General features: G+C 37.2%; 1 protein-coding gene across 7 annotated transcripts in view; it reads left to right on the top strand.

Annotated features, from left to right (window-relative positions):
• Positions 1-16,533, top strand: part of ccdc186 (coiled-coil domain-containing protein 186) — a 124,007-nt gene that overhangs the window by 15,200 nt on the left and 92,274 nt on the right. For all 7 annotated transcript variants that reach the window (XM_073027800.1, XM_073027797.1, XM_073027798.1 and 4 more), the window contains exon 2: positions 7,375-8,131. In XM_073027800.1, the coding sequence (XP_072883901.1) occupies positions 7,398-8,131 (734 nt within the window). In that variant the 5' untranslated portion in view covers positions 7,375-7,397. The remainder of the gene's footprint in view (positions 1-7,374; positions 8,132-16,533) is intronic.

Raw genomic sequence — 16,533 nt, 5'->3', positions numbered from 1 at the left:
AGAAAATGAAAAGAAAGAAGACCTATAATTGTTAGTAATGACTGTGGCAATAGGGTTCTTATAGATCATTTGAATCCATCTATTAAAATTATTACCAAAACCAAATTTTTCTAATACTTTCAACAAGTATGGCCACTCAACTCTATCAAATGCCTTTTCTGCATCAAGAGAGATAACACATTGAGGTTGCTTAGATAATGGTGAATAAATAATATTCATCAATCTCCGAACATTAGAGAAAGAGTAACGGCCTTTAATAAAAGCCCATTTGGTCCATAGAGATAATATTTTCTAAGCGGTTAGCCATTATTTTAGAAAGAATTTTTGCATCCGCATTTAATAACGAAATAGGTCTATATGATGAACATTCAACAGGGTCTTTATCTTTTTTAAGAATTAAAGAAATAGATACTTCATAAAAAGAAGGTAAATTACCCTTCTCAAAGGATTCATGAAACATTTCCAAAAGATACGGAGAAAGTAATCTTTCAAATTTTTTGAAAAATCCCACCGAATAACCACCAAGTCTGGGAGCTTTACCTGATTGCATTGATAAAATAGCTTTCTGAATTTCATGCTCGGTAATTGGAGCATCAAGCATCTGTTGATCTTCATCAGAAATTTGTGGAAATTTAATCTTATGTAAAGAAGATTTCATTTTGGAGGAATCTGCAGGAAATTGAGATCTACAAAGATCAGAATAAAAATCTTGAAAAGTATTATTAATATCCTCATAGTTACTTAGTATATCTCCATTGTTTTTACGAATCTTTAAAATTTGTCTTTTAGCTCTAACTGCTCTTAGTTGGGAAGCTAAGAGCTTATTATTTTTAACCCAGAGATATAAAATTGACTTTTCAATTTAAGCAAATATCCTTCAATAGGATATGTTAATAATAAATTATATTGTGATTGTAGTTCTGCTCTTTTAAATGAAACAACATTTGGAGAGATTGCATTAATGTTATCCAATTCTTTAATTTGTTTAGAAATTTTATCTAATTCCATTCTTCAATTTAGCTATATACGATATAATTTGACCAGGTAAGTAAGCTTTCAATGTATCCCAAATTAATAACTTGGAAATGTTTCCTATATTATTAAAGAGAAAAAACTCTTTTATCTGAGTTTCAATAAACTCAACACATTCTGCACTTTGTAATAAATGTTCTGGAATACGCCAAAATGGTCTGGTCAAAACAACATCTTCAAATTCAAGCATTAAATTTAAAGGAGCATGATCAGAAATAGCAATCGCATCATACTCACATTTCTGAACATTACATAAAAGTCTAGGGTCGACTATAAAATAGTCAATTCTCAAATATTTATTATGAACATGTGAGAAAAAGGAATATTCTCTATCATTAGGATGCATATGCCTCCAGATCTCAAACCATAATCAATTTAAAAAGAAATTAATAAGTGATGCAGAACGGTTAGGAAGTTGATGTTTGGATGATGACTTATCCATTAAAGGATTTAAGCAAGTATTAAAATCACCACCCATTAATAACGTATATTCATTTAAATCAGGTAATTGAGCAAAAACGGCTTTAAAAAATAAGGGATCATCAACATTTGGTCCATAAATATTAACCAAAACCATTTTCTTAATACAAATTATTCCTTTAACAATTAAAAATCTACCATTAATATCAGCTATAATATCCTCCTGACTAAAAGGAATATTAGAATCGATAAAAATAGAGACACCCCTAGTTTTACTCTGGGAATTTGCATGAAATAGAGGGTTCTTTCAAAATTTAAAAAATCAATTTTTATCACATAACCTGATACGCATCTCTTGAGCAAAAATTATATCAGGCTGGAATGGATTTATAACCTTAAATGTTTTCTTATGCTTAATAGGGTGATTCCAACCGCAAACATTACAAGTTAAAACATTTAACTGTTTAGATGTCATCATGATACTTTGTATCTAAAAAAAGTAGTTTGATGCATGTCAGGATAAAGTGATCGAAAATGGCGGAGATGAACAACAATAAAAATAATTAGTGTATACTCCGGGATTCCATAATGGGAATAATAAAATTTAAAAAAACACTCGAACTGCAAAGCCCAGAAACAAGTCGATGTTAATCGACGCAAGCCCCAAGAAAAGCATAGACGCGAATGCAGCTCCGCCTAGCTGAGTAAAAATAATAATTTTTAAAAAAGTAATCTCTATCTCCCTCTACCGAATATAAATCTCATTTCAGTCAACATATATCTAAATATAATTAACTTGGAAGGATAATGTTTTTCTTGTGAAAGCAAATAACCTTCAATTTGAAAGTAACCTTCATAATATTAGATAAGGGAAGAAAAACACATCCAAAACAATTCTTGGAATATTTTCACAAAAGAAAAACAGTTGCCATCTTTAAATTGTCGAATCTGTCTTTAAAACACAAGAAAATCCAAATAATTACATTAAAAAAGATCCACAATAAAGCATACAGAATAAAAAAAAAAATTGATTCATTTAAATATTGAAAATAAAGTTCTAGATGGTTCAAACTTAACTACAGTCTATTAACAGTTCTCGCACTATATCTTCTAAGGTTGAAACCCTCCAAATCAGTCTTTTTCAAAAATAAAAATACATTTTAAAATAAAGACTTTCTGTCACCATCAAATCTTCTAATTTTATCAGTCTTTACACCGCGAGACACTCAAACCATTATAAGTCATTCAACTTCAGGCTTCAAATTCATCGTCATTGAAATATTTGCACAGAAGAAAAAAATCGCCATCTTTAAATTGTCCAGTCTTTCTTTAAAACATAAGAAAATCAAGATAATTACTTAAAAGAAACTTTACAAAAGCATACGAAACAAAAAAGGCAGTTGGTATATTTAGATGCTACAGAAAAAAAAGTCTAAATGGTTCAGAATTATCTACGATCTTTCAACAATTCTCCCGCTATATCTTCGGAGGTTAAAACCCTTCAAAACAGACTTTCCACATATCAGCCCCCAAGAGGTCTTCTTATCTGAGGTTTCTACACCAATTTGTGGTTCATTTACCTTTTTAAAAAAAAGTCTACAGCTTGGAATGTCAACTGTCAGTTGTGCTCAACTTGTAATCTAGTCAATAGTAGTACTAAATCATTTTCCTTAAATTAATTATTCTTTTAATTTGGGTTTTTCTCATCCTGCATATTAATTAACAATTAATTTCCTAATTTGATGACTACGCCACCCTTGACCACATGTCCAACTGGTATTTTACTTATAATTTTCAACAGTGGTTCCTTTCAATTTCCTTTACAACAGGAGTCCCCAACATTTTTTATGTCACGGACTGCTACCAGTAACCGAGGGGTCCATTGACTCAGGTTGGGAATCTCTGCTTTACCACATCCTTAACTGGTTTAAAATTTCCATTTTCACTGGTAATCCTTTCCACATAAATGTTGATACATCTCTGGCTTAAGATGCAAGAGCTGATTGTGGACTTCAGGAAGGGTAGGATGTGGAAACATGAACTAATCCTCATAGAGAGATCAGAAGTGCAGAGAGTGAGCAATTTCAGGTTCCTTGATGTCAAGATCTTTGAGTATCTAGAGATCCCAACATATCGATGCAGCTATGAAAAAGGCAAGGCAGCGACTATATTTCATTATGAGTTTGAAGAGATTTGGTTTGTCAAATAAAACACTCAAAACTTTTATAGATGTACTGTGGAGAGCATTCTGACAGACTGTATCACTGTCTGGTATGGTGGGAGCTACTGCACAGCTTGAAAGAATCTACAGAAAGTTATAAAATTGGTCAGCTCCATCTTGGGTACAGGCCTCCATGGTACCCAAGACATTTTCAAGTAGTGGTGCCTCAGAAAGTTGATGTCCATTATTAAGGACCCCCTTAACCCAGGGCATGCCCTTTTCTCATTGTTATTATATGGAAGAAGGTACAGAATCCTGAAGGTATGCAGAGCGATTTAGGAACAGCATCTTCCTATCTGCCATTTGTTTCCTAAATGGACATTGAACCCTTAAACACTATTTATGTTTTTGCACTATTTTAAATCTATTTAATATACATGTATATACTTACTGTAATTTATTTATTTACTTCTATATTATCATGTATTGCATTGAACTGCTGCTGCTAAGTTAACAAATTTCACAACACATGCCGGTGATAATAAACCAGATTCTGATTTCTACCAAAGGAGGTGTAAGGCACTTCTTCCCTTCGCTATCCTACAGGTAACCCTTGGGAAAGGTGTAGCACCTGCTTTACCCCACCACCCCAGATCAAGGTATGTGAAGCAATGGTAGCAGGTGGTGGATGGTCGTAAGAGTGGCTGGTGTATATCACAATTGCTGGTTATGTGACCACTGATGCCAGGTAAACAATCTCTGAAGAATATCAATAATGGCGGGGGTCACCTGCCTTGTAAAGACACTGCCCAGAAGAAGGCAAATTCTCGTATTTTCTTGTTCTTGCTTGTCAAGACTCTGGATGTCGTCCAGTTGTAATGGTGTCCTCCTTCGTCTTCATGAGCAGAGATAATAGCAAGAGTGGGTTGTGCCTTTTGCTCACTAGCTGATACTCATAAACAAAGCTGCATGAAGACCTTATTCAAGAGAATTGAGTCCCATTGCAACACCACAGACACAGAAACCCGAGTATACAAACGATATGAACAATGAACAAATTAATTGTATTGCTGTACATAAAGAACATCTCAGAAATGACAGCAAGACTGCTTTAGTAACACAACATCGCAGTTGCTCACAAGCAGACAGCAACTTCGAGGAGGAACCTACCAAAACTGAAAGTGCAACAATATGTAACTGAAACAAATGTTATCTGCAAAGTCCAGTGTAGAGACTGTGATAAGTATTACGTTAGTCAAACAGGAAGAAAACTATCGACCAAGCTAATGAGCATTAGCTAGCAAGCAGAAGGCACAACCCACTCTTGCCAGTATCAGTTCATGAAGATGAAGAAAGACACCATTTCAGCTGAATGACAGCCAGAATCTTGACTCCAGCAAGAACAAGAATTTCTTGAAGCATGGTCCTCTACAGTAGGGTCCATCAAAAAACATATCAGCGTAGATATGGTATATGAACCTCATGGAAAAAAGAGAAACAACAACTTCAACAATTAACAAATTGCTGGTAGTCTCAGGATCTAGACAGTGAAGCAAGCACTTCCAACGGACTTCACTCAAAGCTAGCCAATTAGAATTTTCTACTGCTAAACTGTTCATAATGTTTTGAACCAGCCAATCAGATCACAATGTCTAATCAATAATCATTCAGACCCCGTAGGATAAGCTGGCATTTTGAGGAGTCAACACCCTCAAATATGCACTGATGATGACTTCTCGATTGGAGCTGGAATGTCTGCAAACGTTTTGCCAAGCTTGGTGATCATCCAGACTTCCAAATGACCTCGTGTTTCTCATCATGAACTAATTTTACTTCTTTCATTGTCTGAGCTTCATTCTTAAAGCTTAAAGAAACTGAAATAAATCAATAAGAACTTTCTTAAACTTTTTGGTCTGTTCAGTTACTGTCACTGAATACTGTATACTACTAAAACATTTTCCCATCTGTTATTCACTTTCACTTTGCTACCTGATTTATTTCTTTACAATTTTAAGACCTATCTTAAAACATACCACTTCAATAAAAAAATTGCCATTTCTCCCAACAATTTCATGACATTTTTACTTAAAAATGCTTTAGTGTGTGCTTTTAGATTAGTGAAACTATTTGTATAAAAACTAATAAAGTTAATGCAGTAGTGTGAAGCAATTTAAAGTCAAAGTAAATTTTATTATCTAAGTACATATATGTCACCATATACAACACTGAGATTCTTTTTCCTGTGGGCATACCCAGCAAATCTGTAGAACAGTAACTATAACAGGATCAATGAGAGATCAGCCAGAGTGCAGAAGACAACAAACTGTGCAAATGCAAATATGAATAAATAGCAATAAATAATGAGATAAAGAGTCCTTCAAGTGAGATTGTTGGTTGTGGAAACATCTCAATAGATGGGCAAGTGATTGTAGTTTTTCCTTTTAGTTCATGAGCCTGGTGGTTGAGTGGTTCTAGCTGTTCTTGTACCTGGTGGTGTGAGTCCTAAGGCTCTTGTATCTTCTACCCGATGGCAGCAGCAGGAGAGTATGATCTCTGGATGCTGCTTTCCTATGACAGCGTTTCATGTAGATGTGCTCCATGGTTGAGAGGGCTTTACCCATAATGTACTGGGCCAAATCCACTACCTTGGACAAGATGGCAGCGGTGATCATCATGCATTTATATTTGCAATATTCGTTTGTCTGAATTCAGTAAAGAAATTTCCTGCTGTTCTAGTGTCTTCAATTTTTTTGGACTTTTGCATTGTTATAAGACCATTAGATATAGGAGCAGAATTAGACCATTTGACCCAGTGAGTCTGCTCTGCCTTTTCATCATGGCGGATCCAATTTTCTTCTCAGCCCCAATCTCCTGCCTTCTTCCCGTATCCCTTCATGTCCTGACTAATCAAGATTCTATCAGCCTCTGCCTTAAATGTCCATAAAGATGGCCTCCACAGCTGCTTGTGGCAAAGAATTCCACAGATTCACCACTCTCTGGCTAAAATACATGTATGTAAATGATATAAGTTTTTGTTGGTCTTGGTTAAAGGCCTGCATAATTTATTTTTAAGCTGCTTCTTCAATTGTTAATGAAGAATTTTAACTAAGCCTCTGCTTGATTGAAATCCTTGTTTAAATACTGATGAAGCAACTAAACAAACTCACTTCAGAGATGTAAGGGGTCTATAGCTCCATAGTTAATTACTTACAATATTGTAATATGTTATATCTTCCAATTTTTGGACAGTACGGTAGTACGGTAGCACAATACTTTACAGTACAGGTGACCCCGGTTCAATTCCCGCTGCTGTCTGTAAGGAGTTTGTTTTCCCTGTGACCATGTGGGTTTCCTCCGAGTGTTCTGGTTTCCTCCCACAGTCCAAAAACGTACCAGTTGGTAGGTTAACTGGTCATTGTAAGTTAATTGTCTCGTGATTAGGATCAGATTAAATCGGGGGATTGCTGGGCAGCATGGCTGGAAGGGCTTATTGCGCATTGTATCTCAATAAGTAAATCGTAAGAATCAGACTGCATCATATAAATTAATGCTTTTATATGTTTTTATTTGTCACAGTTGCTGTATTTGAATTAAGTTACCGTATGGAGCAGCTAATACAAAATCTATTTGTCTTTGGAACTGTTTCCATTGTATGAGAAAGCAGTTATGAATAATTGCCATTATTTTCAATACATAATTCAGTTCATATACATGCCTGATCTTGTCATTTCAATGCCTTTTTTTTGTTTCAATTGTTACAGGATAAATATTTGAGTGACAGAGAATGGAACAACAAGCAGATGAGCTGGTTACACTAGAGACTGATGAACAGATGTCAAATTGTGACCATGAGAAAGTAAATCTGTCGATGATTGATGGTGTCAAAAGTGATGAAGTTGTTAATGGCATCACAGATGAGGAAACTTATGCACAAAATGGCACATGTCTTGAGTCAGAGATGTATTCAGCAACCAAGACACTAACATTAAAAGAAGATATAAATTCAGAACATAGCGATGGATTTGCTGAAACACAAGTGAATGTAAAGATTGAACAGTATATGAATAACTTGGCAGATCCTGGTGGAAGTGGAGAACCATGTGCTCTAACGTCTTTCAGTAGTAATATGGGAATAGGAACAGAATGTAAAGAAAAAGTGATTGATTGTGGAGAATTTGTTACATCAGTCAGTGATCAAACATTTAATCCCATATCAGAGAAGTCGACACAGGCAGAGACTACTGATTGGTGCAAATGCGTATCTCACCCTTCACAGAAGATTGATTCAGCAAGTCCTTTTGATACCAAGATAACTAAGGATCTAATATCCAGGATGGAATTTGAATCTTCTCAAGATGCTTTGCTGGATGAGCTAGAATCAGAATATAGTAATTTTTCAACAGATCCGTCAGTGACTACCAGTTTACCTAATGGAATTACAAAAGAAAGAAGAGCTGTAGTCATATTCAATGAATCTCTGCAAAATAAATGTCTTCATCAAGCAGGCAAAATAAAGAAGTGAGTATTAATTGCAAGAGATTTTAAAAATCCTGATAACTTTGTCAATAGAAATAAGGTATATTAGTAACAGAGAAATCGGTAAATACTATTGTGTCATTGTAGTATATAGAACAATAGACAATGGATATACCTGAGCATTTCTATGAGCAGATAACCCTTGGGCTTATGCCATCACTTTCTGTGAAACATCATGCCTCACCCTGTCTTATATCTAGGCAAATGTGTCTTCCAGGATCTAGAGAAAAGAACATCAGTATTGCATTTCATCCTCTTAGACAAACACATGCCATTGACTGATTCATATTATTTTAATAAATAGGTGAATTTAGCACTCAGTCATTTTGATGTAGAAAACAAACATTTTCAGACTGAAGGATTGGGTACCATTTATCAATAATTTATTTTAAGGTAAGCTATTGAGAGTAGATTGGAGACGTGTACATGTTAATGAGTTAATAGTCCAGAGTTTGGACTGATTAGAGATTGTGATGTTTAAGTCTGACGTTGAGTTTTGTTTCTAACAGGAAATATGAAATTATGAAGCTTCAAAATATAAAAATGATTACAGTTGAGGAATTGTGTAAAAATTGAAATAACATCATAGCATAGCAGTTAGCTACGCTAAAGCAGCTATAGGCATCGGAGATTGTAGTTCAATTTTGGCACTGTCTGTAAGGAGTTTGTACGTCCCCCTGTGGAATGTGTGAGTTTTCCCTTAAAGCTTCAGTATCCTCTCACATTCCAAAGCCATACAAGTTAGTAGGTCAATTGGTCATTGTAAATTGTCTCATGTTTAGGCTAAGGTTAAAACAGGGTTGGCTCAGATAGCATTGCTCGAAAGGTAGGAAGGACCTGTTCAGCACTGTATCTCTAAATAAATAAATAAATAAAACAAAAAATAAATCTTCCCATCTCTATACACTAGCCCAGGGTTTCTCAACCAGGGTTCTGTGAGAGATCATGATTAAAAACAAATAAATATTGTTTTTTGAACTTCGCACATAGTACAATACCAACCAGTAGTGGGCAGTGATCGAGCAGGCCCATTAGCAATGTTGTTAGAGGTGTCTCAGTCTAATATGGCAGTGTGCAATAGGACCAGGGTTATTTGATTGAGTCCAGTCTCAGTTTTTGACATGATATAGGGGAGACTGTTGATGATTGGTAAGCACTGTATTGCAAGGGGGTGGGGGGGAGGAGGATGGTATGCTGATGATTGGTGAGTACCATATAGCACAGGGGGGAGGACTATAGGCTGATGGTGAGTGCTATATTGCAGGGAGGGGAGGATGGTAGGTTGATAATTGTTGAGCGTGCTGTTGCACGGAGGGGAGGATGGTAGGTTGATAATTGTTGAGTGTGCTATTGCACAAAGGGGAGGGCGGTAGGTTGATAATTGTTGAGTGTGCTATTGCACAAAGGGGAGGACAGTAGGCTAATAAGTGTGAAGTGCATTTTCTGAGCATTGAACGGACTTGCCCAACTTGGGCTGTGATGTCAGCCTCTCCCTCCCCCAACTTCACCTTGCGTGCCACCAACCGACTTATGGGAGTGAACAAGCTACCAGTATACTAGAAAATTGGAGGGAAATTTTATTCTAAAGAAAGGATTTTCATGAGGTGCGACTCAGCTGCTAGCCTGCTGCTTTGCTGTTGTTGTAAACATTGCAAAAGGTGGATTGTGTAGGTTAAAAGTGAATTGTATTGTTTTCATAGTTTTTGTGACTTTCTCGTTTAGTTATTTATTATGCCATTCTTATTAAGCAATAGCATACATAGAAATTTACAGCACATTACAGGCCCTTAGGCCCACAATGTTGTGCCAACCATGTAACCTACTCTAGAAGCTGCATAGAATTCCCCTCACCGCATAGCCCACTACTTTTCTAAGCTCCATGTACCTATCTAAGAGGCTCTTAAAAGACCCTATCGTATTCGCTTCCACCACTGCTGCCAGCAGTGCATTCCACATACCCACCACTCTGTGTGGAAAAACTTACCCCTGACATCTCCTTGGTACCTATTTCCAAACACGTTAAAACTATGCCTGCTTATGTTTGCCATTTCAGCCCTGGGAAAAAGCTTCTGGCTATCCACATGATCAATGCCTCTCATCGTCTTATATACCTCTATCAGGTCACCTTTCATCCTCTGTCGCTCCAAGTCGAGAAAAGGTCAAGTACACTCAACCTATTCTCATAAGGTATGCCCTCTAATCCAAGCAACATACTTGTAAATCTCTTCTACACTCTCTATAGTATCCACATCCTTCCTGTAGTGAGGTGTCCAGAACTGAACACAGTACAGTACTCCAAATGGGAACACAAAAGAAGTCTGTCTTTACAATGAAAGCTACTTATCAATACGTTTTACACTAACATACCGTGAGCTGTAGATAAAATAATTTTTATGCAGGGGTTCCTTGAGAACTGAAAATTATTTCAAGCATTCCTGTAGGGCAAAAAGACTGAGAAAAGCTGATCTAGCCTTTGTGGGTTTCCAGTCCTGAAAAATATGATCGATTCTTTAATCCCCTCTGTGGTAACCTTGCAATCAAGAGCCCCATCAATTTCTCATCAGGTCATTTAGAAGTGATCATTATTATCAGCAATGCCTTCACTACAAACACTCTAATAATGAAAAATAAAGAATAGATTTATAGTAAGCTGTTTTGCTTCCTCTGTGCAGAAGAGTTGTAAATCCTATAAAGCAGATGTGTGGCATGAATTGTGGCAATATCGCCTGGTGATTTTTAAAAAAATTAGCATTATGAAGGATATCTTTGCAGAATTGGTCACTGTTTACCGAAGAGAGATGACTGCTTTACATCACAGTCATTTGATTATGTTGTTAATAATGAATTTTTATTCACATATGTTCCCAAACTCTTGGATACATATGAAAAATCTATTTCTTTAAACTCAGGGAATGAAGCAAAAGGAAATATGGATTTTCAAAAGACTCACCTGATCAATTGGATTGTTTGGCTCCTTTCTGGATATAGTCTAATATAATCCAGTTACTTTCAGTATACTGAAGAAGTTAATTCACCTAAAAGTTAGAGCCAGTTAACTCCTGGGTCTGGTTTCTGTGAGTTTTTAAGTAGCATATGTACATTCTGGAGGTAGTGTACAGTTTTTTAAAGAATTATTTAGGATAAAGAGGTGTGAACTTGCTGGCACCAGCATTTATTGTCTATCCAGAATTTCTCCTTAAATTAATTGCCTTATCGTGTTAAAGGGTAGTTGAGAGTTAACAACACTGCTCTGTGTCCAGAATCACAGAGAGGCTAGATCAGATTTTCTTCCAAATAGATATTGGATTTTCATCATAATAATTCAAAATATTGCTGCCCCTATGGAAGAAAATTGTTGCAGCATTACAGGTAGAGAAGGTGGTGTAAAAGACATTTGGCATACTGGCTTTCAGAATTCAAGACACTGAGTATAAGAGTTGGGATGTTATGCTGCAGTTATATAAGTTGTTGATGATGCTACAGTTGGAGTACTCTATACAGGCAGATGTATAACTCGTTGGTGATGCCACAGTTGGAGTGCTGTATACTCTGCTATTTAAGAAGAGTAGGAGGCAGCAAAAAAGAAATCTGTTAGCCTGACATCAGTGGTTGGGAAATTATTGGAGTCAATTGTTAGGGATGAGGTTATGGACTACCTGGAGACACATGACAAGATCGGCCAAAGCCAGCATAGTTTCCTGAAAGGAAAATTCTAGCTGACTACCCTACAGTAGTTTTTTGAGGAAATTACAAGCAGGGTAGACAAAGGAGATGCACTAGATGTGCTGTACTTGGATTTTCAGAAGGCCTTTGACAAGGTGCCGCATATGAGGCTCTTAGCAAGATAAGATCCCATGGAATTACAGGAGAGTTACTAGCATGGGTGGAGCATTGGCTAGTCAACAGAAAACAGAGTGGAAATAAAGGGATCCTATTCTGGCCTACTGCCGGTTACCAGTGGAGTTCCACAGGAGTCGGTGTTGGGAGCACTGCTTTTTACAATATATGTCAATGATTTGGATGATGGGATTAATGGATTTGTGGCTAAATTTGCTGATGATACAAAGGTAGGTGGAGGAGTGGGTAGTGTTGAGGAAACAAGAGCCCAGAGAGACTTGGATAGTTTAGGGCAATGGGCAAAGAAGTGACAAATGAAATACAATGTTGGAAAGTGTATGGTCGTGCATTTTGCTGGAAGAAATAAACGGGCAGACTATTATTTAGATGGGGAGAGAATTTAAAATGCAGAGATGCAAAGGGACTTGGGAGTCCTTGTGCAAGATGCCCTAAGGGTTAACTTCCAGGTTGAGTCGGTGGTGAAGAAGGCAAATGCAATGTTGCCATTCATTTCTAGAGGTATAGAATATAAGAGCAGGGATGTGATGTTAAGGCTCTATAAGGTACTCGTGAGACCACATTTAGAGTATTTTGTGCAGTTTTGGACTTATTTTAGAAAGGATATACTGACATTGCAGAGGGTTCAGAGAAGATTCACGAGAATGATTCCAGAAATGAAAAGGTTACTGTATCAGGAATATCTGGCAGCTCTTGGAATGTATTCCTTGGATTTGAGGAGAATGAGAGGGGATCACATGGAAACATTCTGAATGTTAAAAGGCCTGAACAGATTAGATATGGCAAAGTTATTTCCCATGTTAGGGAAGTCCAGGACAAGAGGGCACGACTTCAGGATTGAAGGATGTCTATTTAGAATAGAGATGCGGAGTAATTACTTTAGTCAGAGGGTGGTAAATCTGTGGAGTTTGTTGCCACGAGTGTCTGTGGAGGCCAAGTCATTGGGTGCACTTAAGGCAGAGATAGATATGTTCTTGATTAGCCAGGCATCAAAGGGTATGGGGAGAAGGCTGGAGAGTGGGGATGACTGGAAAAATTGGATCAACCCCGATTGAATGGTGGAGCAAACTTGATGGGTCAAATGGCCCACTTCTGCTCCTATATCTTATGGTCTATACAGGCAGATGTATAAGTTGGTGATGCCACAGTTGGAGTACTGTATACAGGCAGGTGCATAAGTTGGTGATGCTACAGTTGGAGTACTGTATACAGACAGGTGCATAAGTTGGTGATGCTACAGTTGGAGTACTGTATACAGACAGATGTATAAGTCGTTGGTGATGCTACATTTGGAGAACTGTATACAGGCAGATGTATAAGTTGGGGATGCCACAGTTGGAGTACTCTATACAGACATGTATAGAGTACTCCAACTGTGATGCTGGTGATGCTGCATTTGGAGTATACTGTATACTGTTCTGGTCATCCTGGTATAGAAAAGGCATTAAACAGAGAGAGCATAGAAACAATTGACGAGGATGTTGCCAGGGCTAGAAGGCCTGAGTTATAGGGAGAGGTTGGCCAGGCCAGATCTTTATCCTTTAAAATGTAGGAGAATGAAAGACAACTTTCTAGAAATGCTTAAATTGTGAGAGACAATGATAAGGTAGATGGTAACAGTTCTTTTCCCCCTGGATAGGGGTGTCATAAATTAGAGCACATGGGTTAGGGTAAGAGAAGAAAGATTTAGAAGGGACCTGAGTGGTAACTATTTCATGCAGAGTGGTGATTATATAGAATGAACTCCAGAGAAAGTGGTTGAGTTAGGTATAATAGTATAATTTGAGAAGCATTTGGATAGGTACATAGAGGGGAATGTCCTGGAGGGTATGGGCCAAATGCAGGAAATTGAGAGTAGCATGTGTTCAGCATTGCCAGCATGGACATGTTGGGCTATAGTCTTGTATCCATGCTGTATTACTGTATGAGTTCATGACTCTAAATTTGTTATCTGCTGAATGTATATGATTTCGTAGTCTTCAGCAAAAGACTGCGGGAATTGTTTGTTTATGTGTATTTAGAAAAGGGAAACTGAGAAGGCTTTCTGTAATATACAGGGCATAGGGCTGTGCCCAAATGTTGGAAGCTCTTCTCTGTCCTGGTCACCAGGAAATGGAATTGGCTGAAAGAAAAAAGGAGCAGATAATTCTGAAGAAAATAGTTGAGTGGAGTGCCCAGGGCTGATGTTGAAACTATGTTTCTAATTTACAAAAAATAAATTAAAAAAAATTTTGATATTATTACCAGAAGGAATAGTTGGAAGTGTATTTGGGAAAGGCAGCAAGAATTAAAGATGTTCTACGGGAATATTTTCAATTCACAAAGAATTGATGAAGAAAAGATTAAAAGATTGGCAATGTATCACTTCATCAAATTATCAGGAGAATAGGAAACAGAAGCCATATTGTTAAATATTTTAAAATTTAATAAACTTCTTGTATGACACCAGAACCATATAACCATATAACAATTACAGCATGAAAACAGGCCATCTTGGCCCTTCTAGTCCATGCCGAATGCTCACTCTCACCTAGTCCCATCTACCTGCACTCAGCCCATAATCCTCCATTCCTTTCCTGTCCACATACCTATCCAATTTTTTTTTTAATGACAAAATCGAACCTGCCTCTACCACTTCTACTGGAAGCTCGTTCCACACAGCTACCACTTCCTGAGTAAAGAAGTTCCCCCTCGTGTTACCCCTAAACTTTTGCCCCTTAACTCTCAACTCAACTCTCAACAGAAAGGATGCATTATATCATCGTAACAAATTCAAAACCATTACTTCAGAATCAGGTGTACTCAGAAGTGTATGCACCACAAGATTTCTCAAACCCAAACTGTGTAACCATATAATTTGTTTTTGGCTTTGTTTTGAAGGAGTAATACCAACCAATATGTTGCGCAAATTCGTGCTGCTTCGTGGAATGACACTCTTTCATCATCTCCAAAATTTAAGCTGGAAGATGCTGGTTTAATACTTAATTCAAGTGATGTAACACAGTATTCACTGAGTGCTGCACAAGAATTTATGTCATAAAGTTGATAGTGCAGTTGATCATGTAACATGACTGGAACAATTCAGCAAAGTTGGAATGTTACTCTTTTAGACAAAATTTGGTTCACAGCAATCATTTTAAAATGGACAAAAAAATGATGGTTTGAATGCATACTCTCTGGTGCAGCACTTCCTTTAGATCTCCACAATGCCTTCACTCTAATGGTAAGACTCTCGGCAATGTGCAGGATCAGTGACATCTTGGGGTTCATATCCATAGGACACTCAAAGCTGCTGCGCAGATTGACGGTATTATTAAGAAGGCTTACTGTGTTTTGTTCTTCATCAACTGTGGGATTGAGTTGAAAAGCCGTGAAGTAATGTTACAGCTGTATAAGACCTTAGTTAGACTGCACTTGGAGTACTTTGTTCAGTTGTAGTCACCTTACTACAAGAAAAATGTGGATACTATATAGAGGGTGCAGAACAGATTTACAAGGATTTTACCTGGATTGGCAGAGCATGCCTTATGAGAATAGGTTGAGTGAACTTGGCCTTTTCTCCTTGGAGCAATGGAGAATGAGAGGTGACCTGATAAAGGTGTATAAGATGATGACAGGCATTCATCATGTGGAGAGCCCAGAGGCTTTTTCCCAGGGCTGAAATGGCTAACACAAGGGATCATATTTTTAAGGTGCTTGGAAGTAGTTACAAGGGGGATGCCAGAGGTAAGTTGTTCACACAGAGAGTGGTGTGTGCGTGGAATGCACTGCCAGTGAAGGTGGTAGAGGCGGATACAATAGGGTCTTTTAAGAGACTCTTAGGTACATGGAGCTTAGAAAAATAGAGGGCTCTGTGCTAGGGAAATTCTAGGCAGTTTCTAGAGTAGGTTACATGGTCGGCGTAACATGTGGCCGAAGGGCCTGTAATGTGCTGTAGATTTCTATGTTTCTAAACAGGCTGTATATTCACTATTAGGTTTCTTAATTCTATGTACAGTAGTTAGCTATAGTTTCTGTTAGTGAGGCAAGCTATTTCTCATATAGCTATTAATTTTGTGATTGGAGACAAAGTACTTTTGTTACAGCAGCGGATTAATATTTTGCGGCTTCCTGATGCATTTATGGCTCAAATTTAGTTACTTGCTCAGTTACATATATTAAAGTGAGCATCTTAATGGATACTGCAGAAAATAGAGAAATAAATATTAATCTTGTTTACCATCTCTAAACGGAGGCTTTACTCAACATGACTACACAATGTGTATTGAGTAATTCCACTGGTAGTCACGAACATTACTTCATTGGAATCTGAATTTTATTTTGCAAGAGCCACTGCAAAGCTTATCATTACTGGCTCTTGTCTTAATTTAGCAATGAAGAGACTATAAGTGGAAACATGGGCAGAGGCTCAAACTAGAAAGACTGATAATTTTCAAATCTTACACATAATATTTGGGATATTCATTTTCACTCATTCTGGTAGAAATCTGATGTTTCTTTTTCATGACCACTCCTCCTTATAGTGCATA

This window comes from Hemitrygon akajei, chromosome 23, assembly GCF_048418815.1.
Source record: "Hemitrygon akajei chromosome 23, sHemAka1.3, whole genome shotgun sequence".
Taxonomy (NCBI): domain Eukaryota; kingdom Metazoa; phylum Chordata; class Chondrichthyes; order Myliobatiformes; family Dasyatidae; genus Hemitrygon; species Hemitrygon akajei.
The sequence above is the reverse complement of the archived record's forward strand: the minus strand, read 5'-3'. Positions and strand labels throughout refer to the sequence as shown.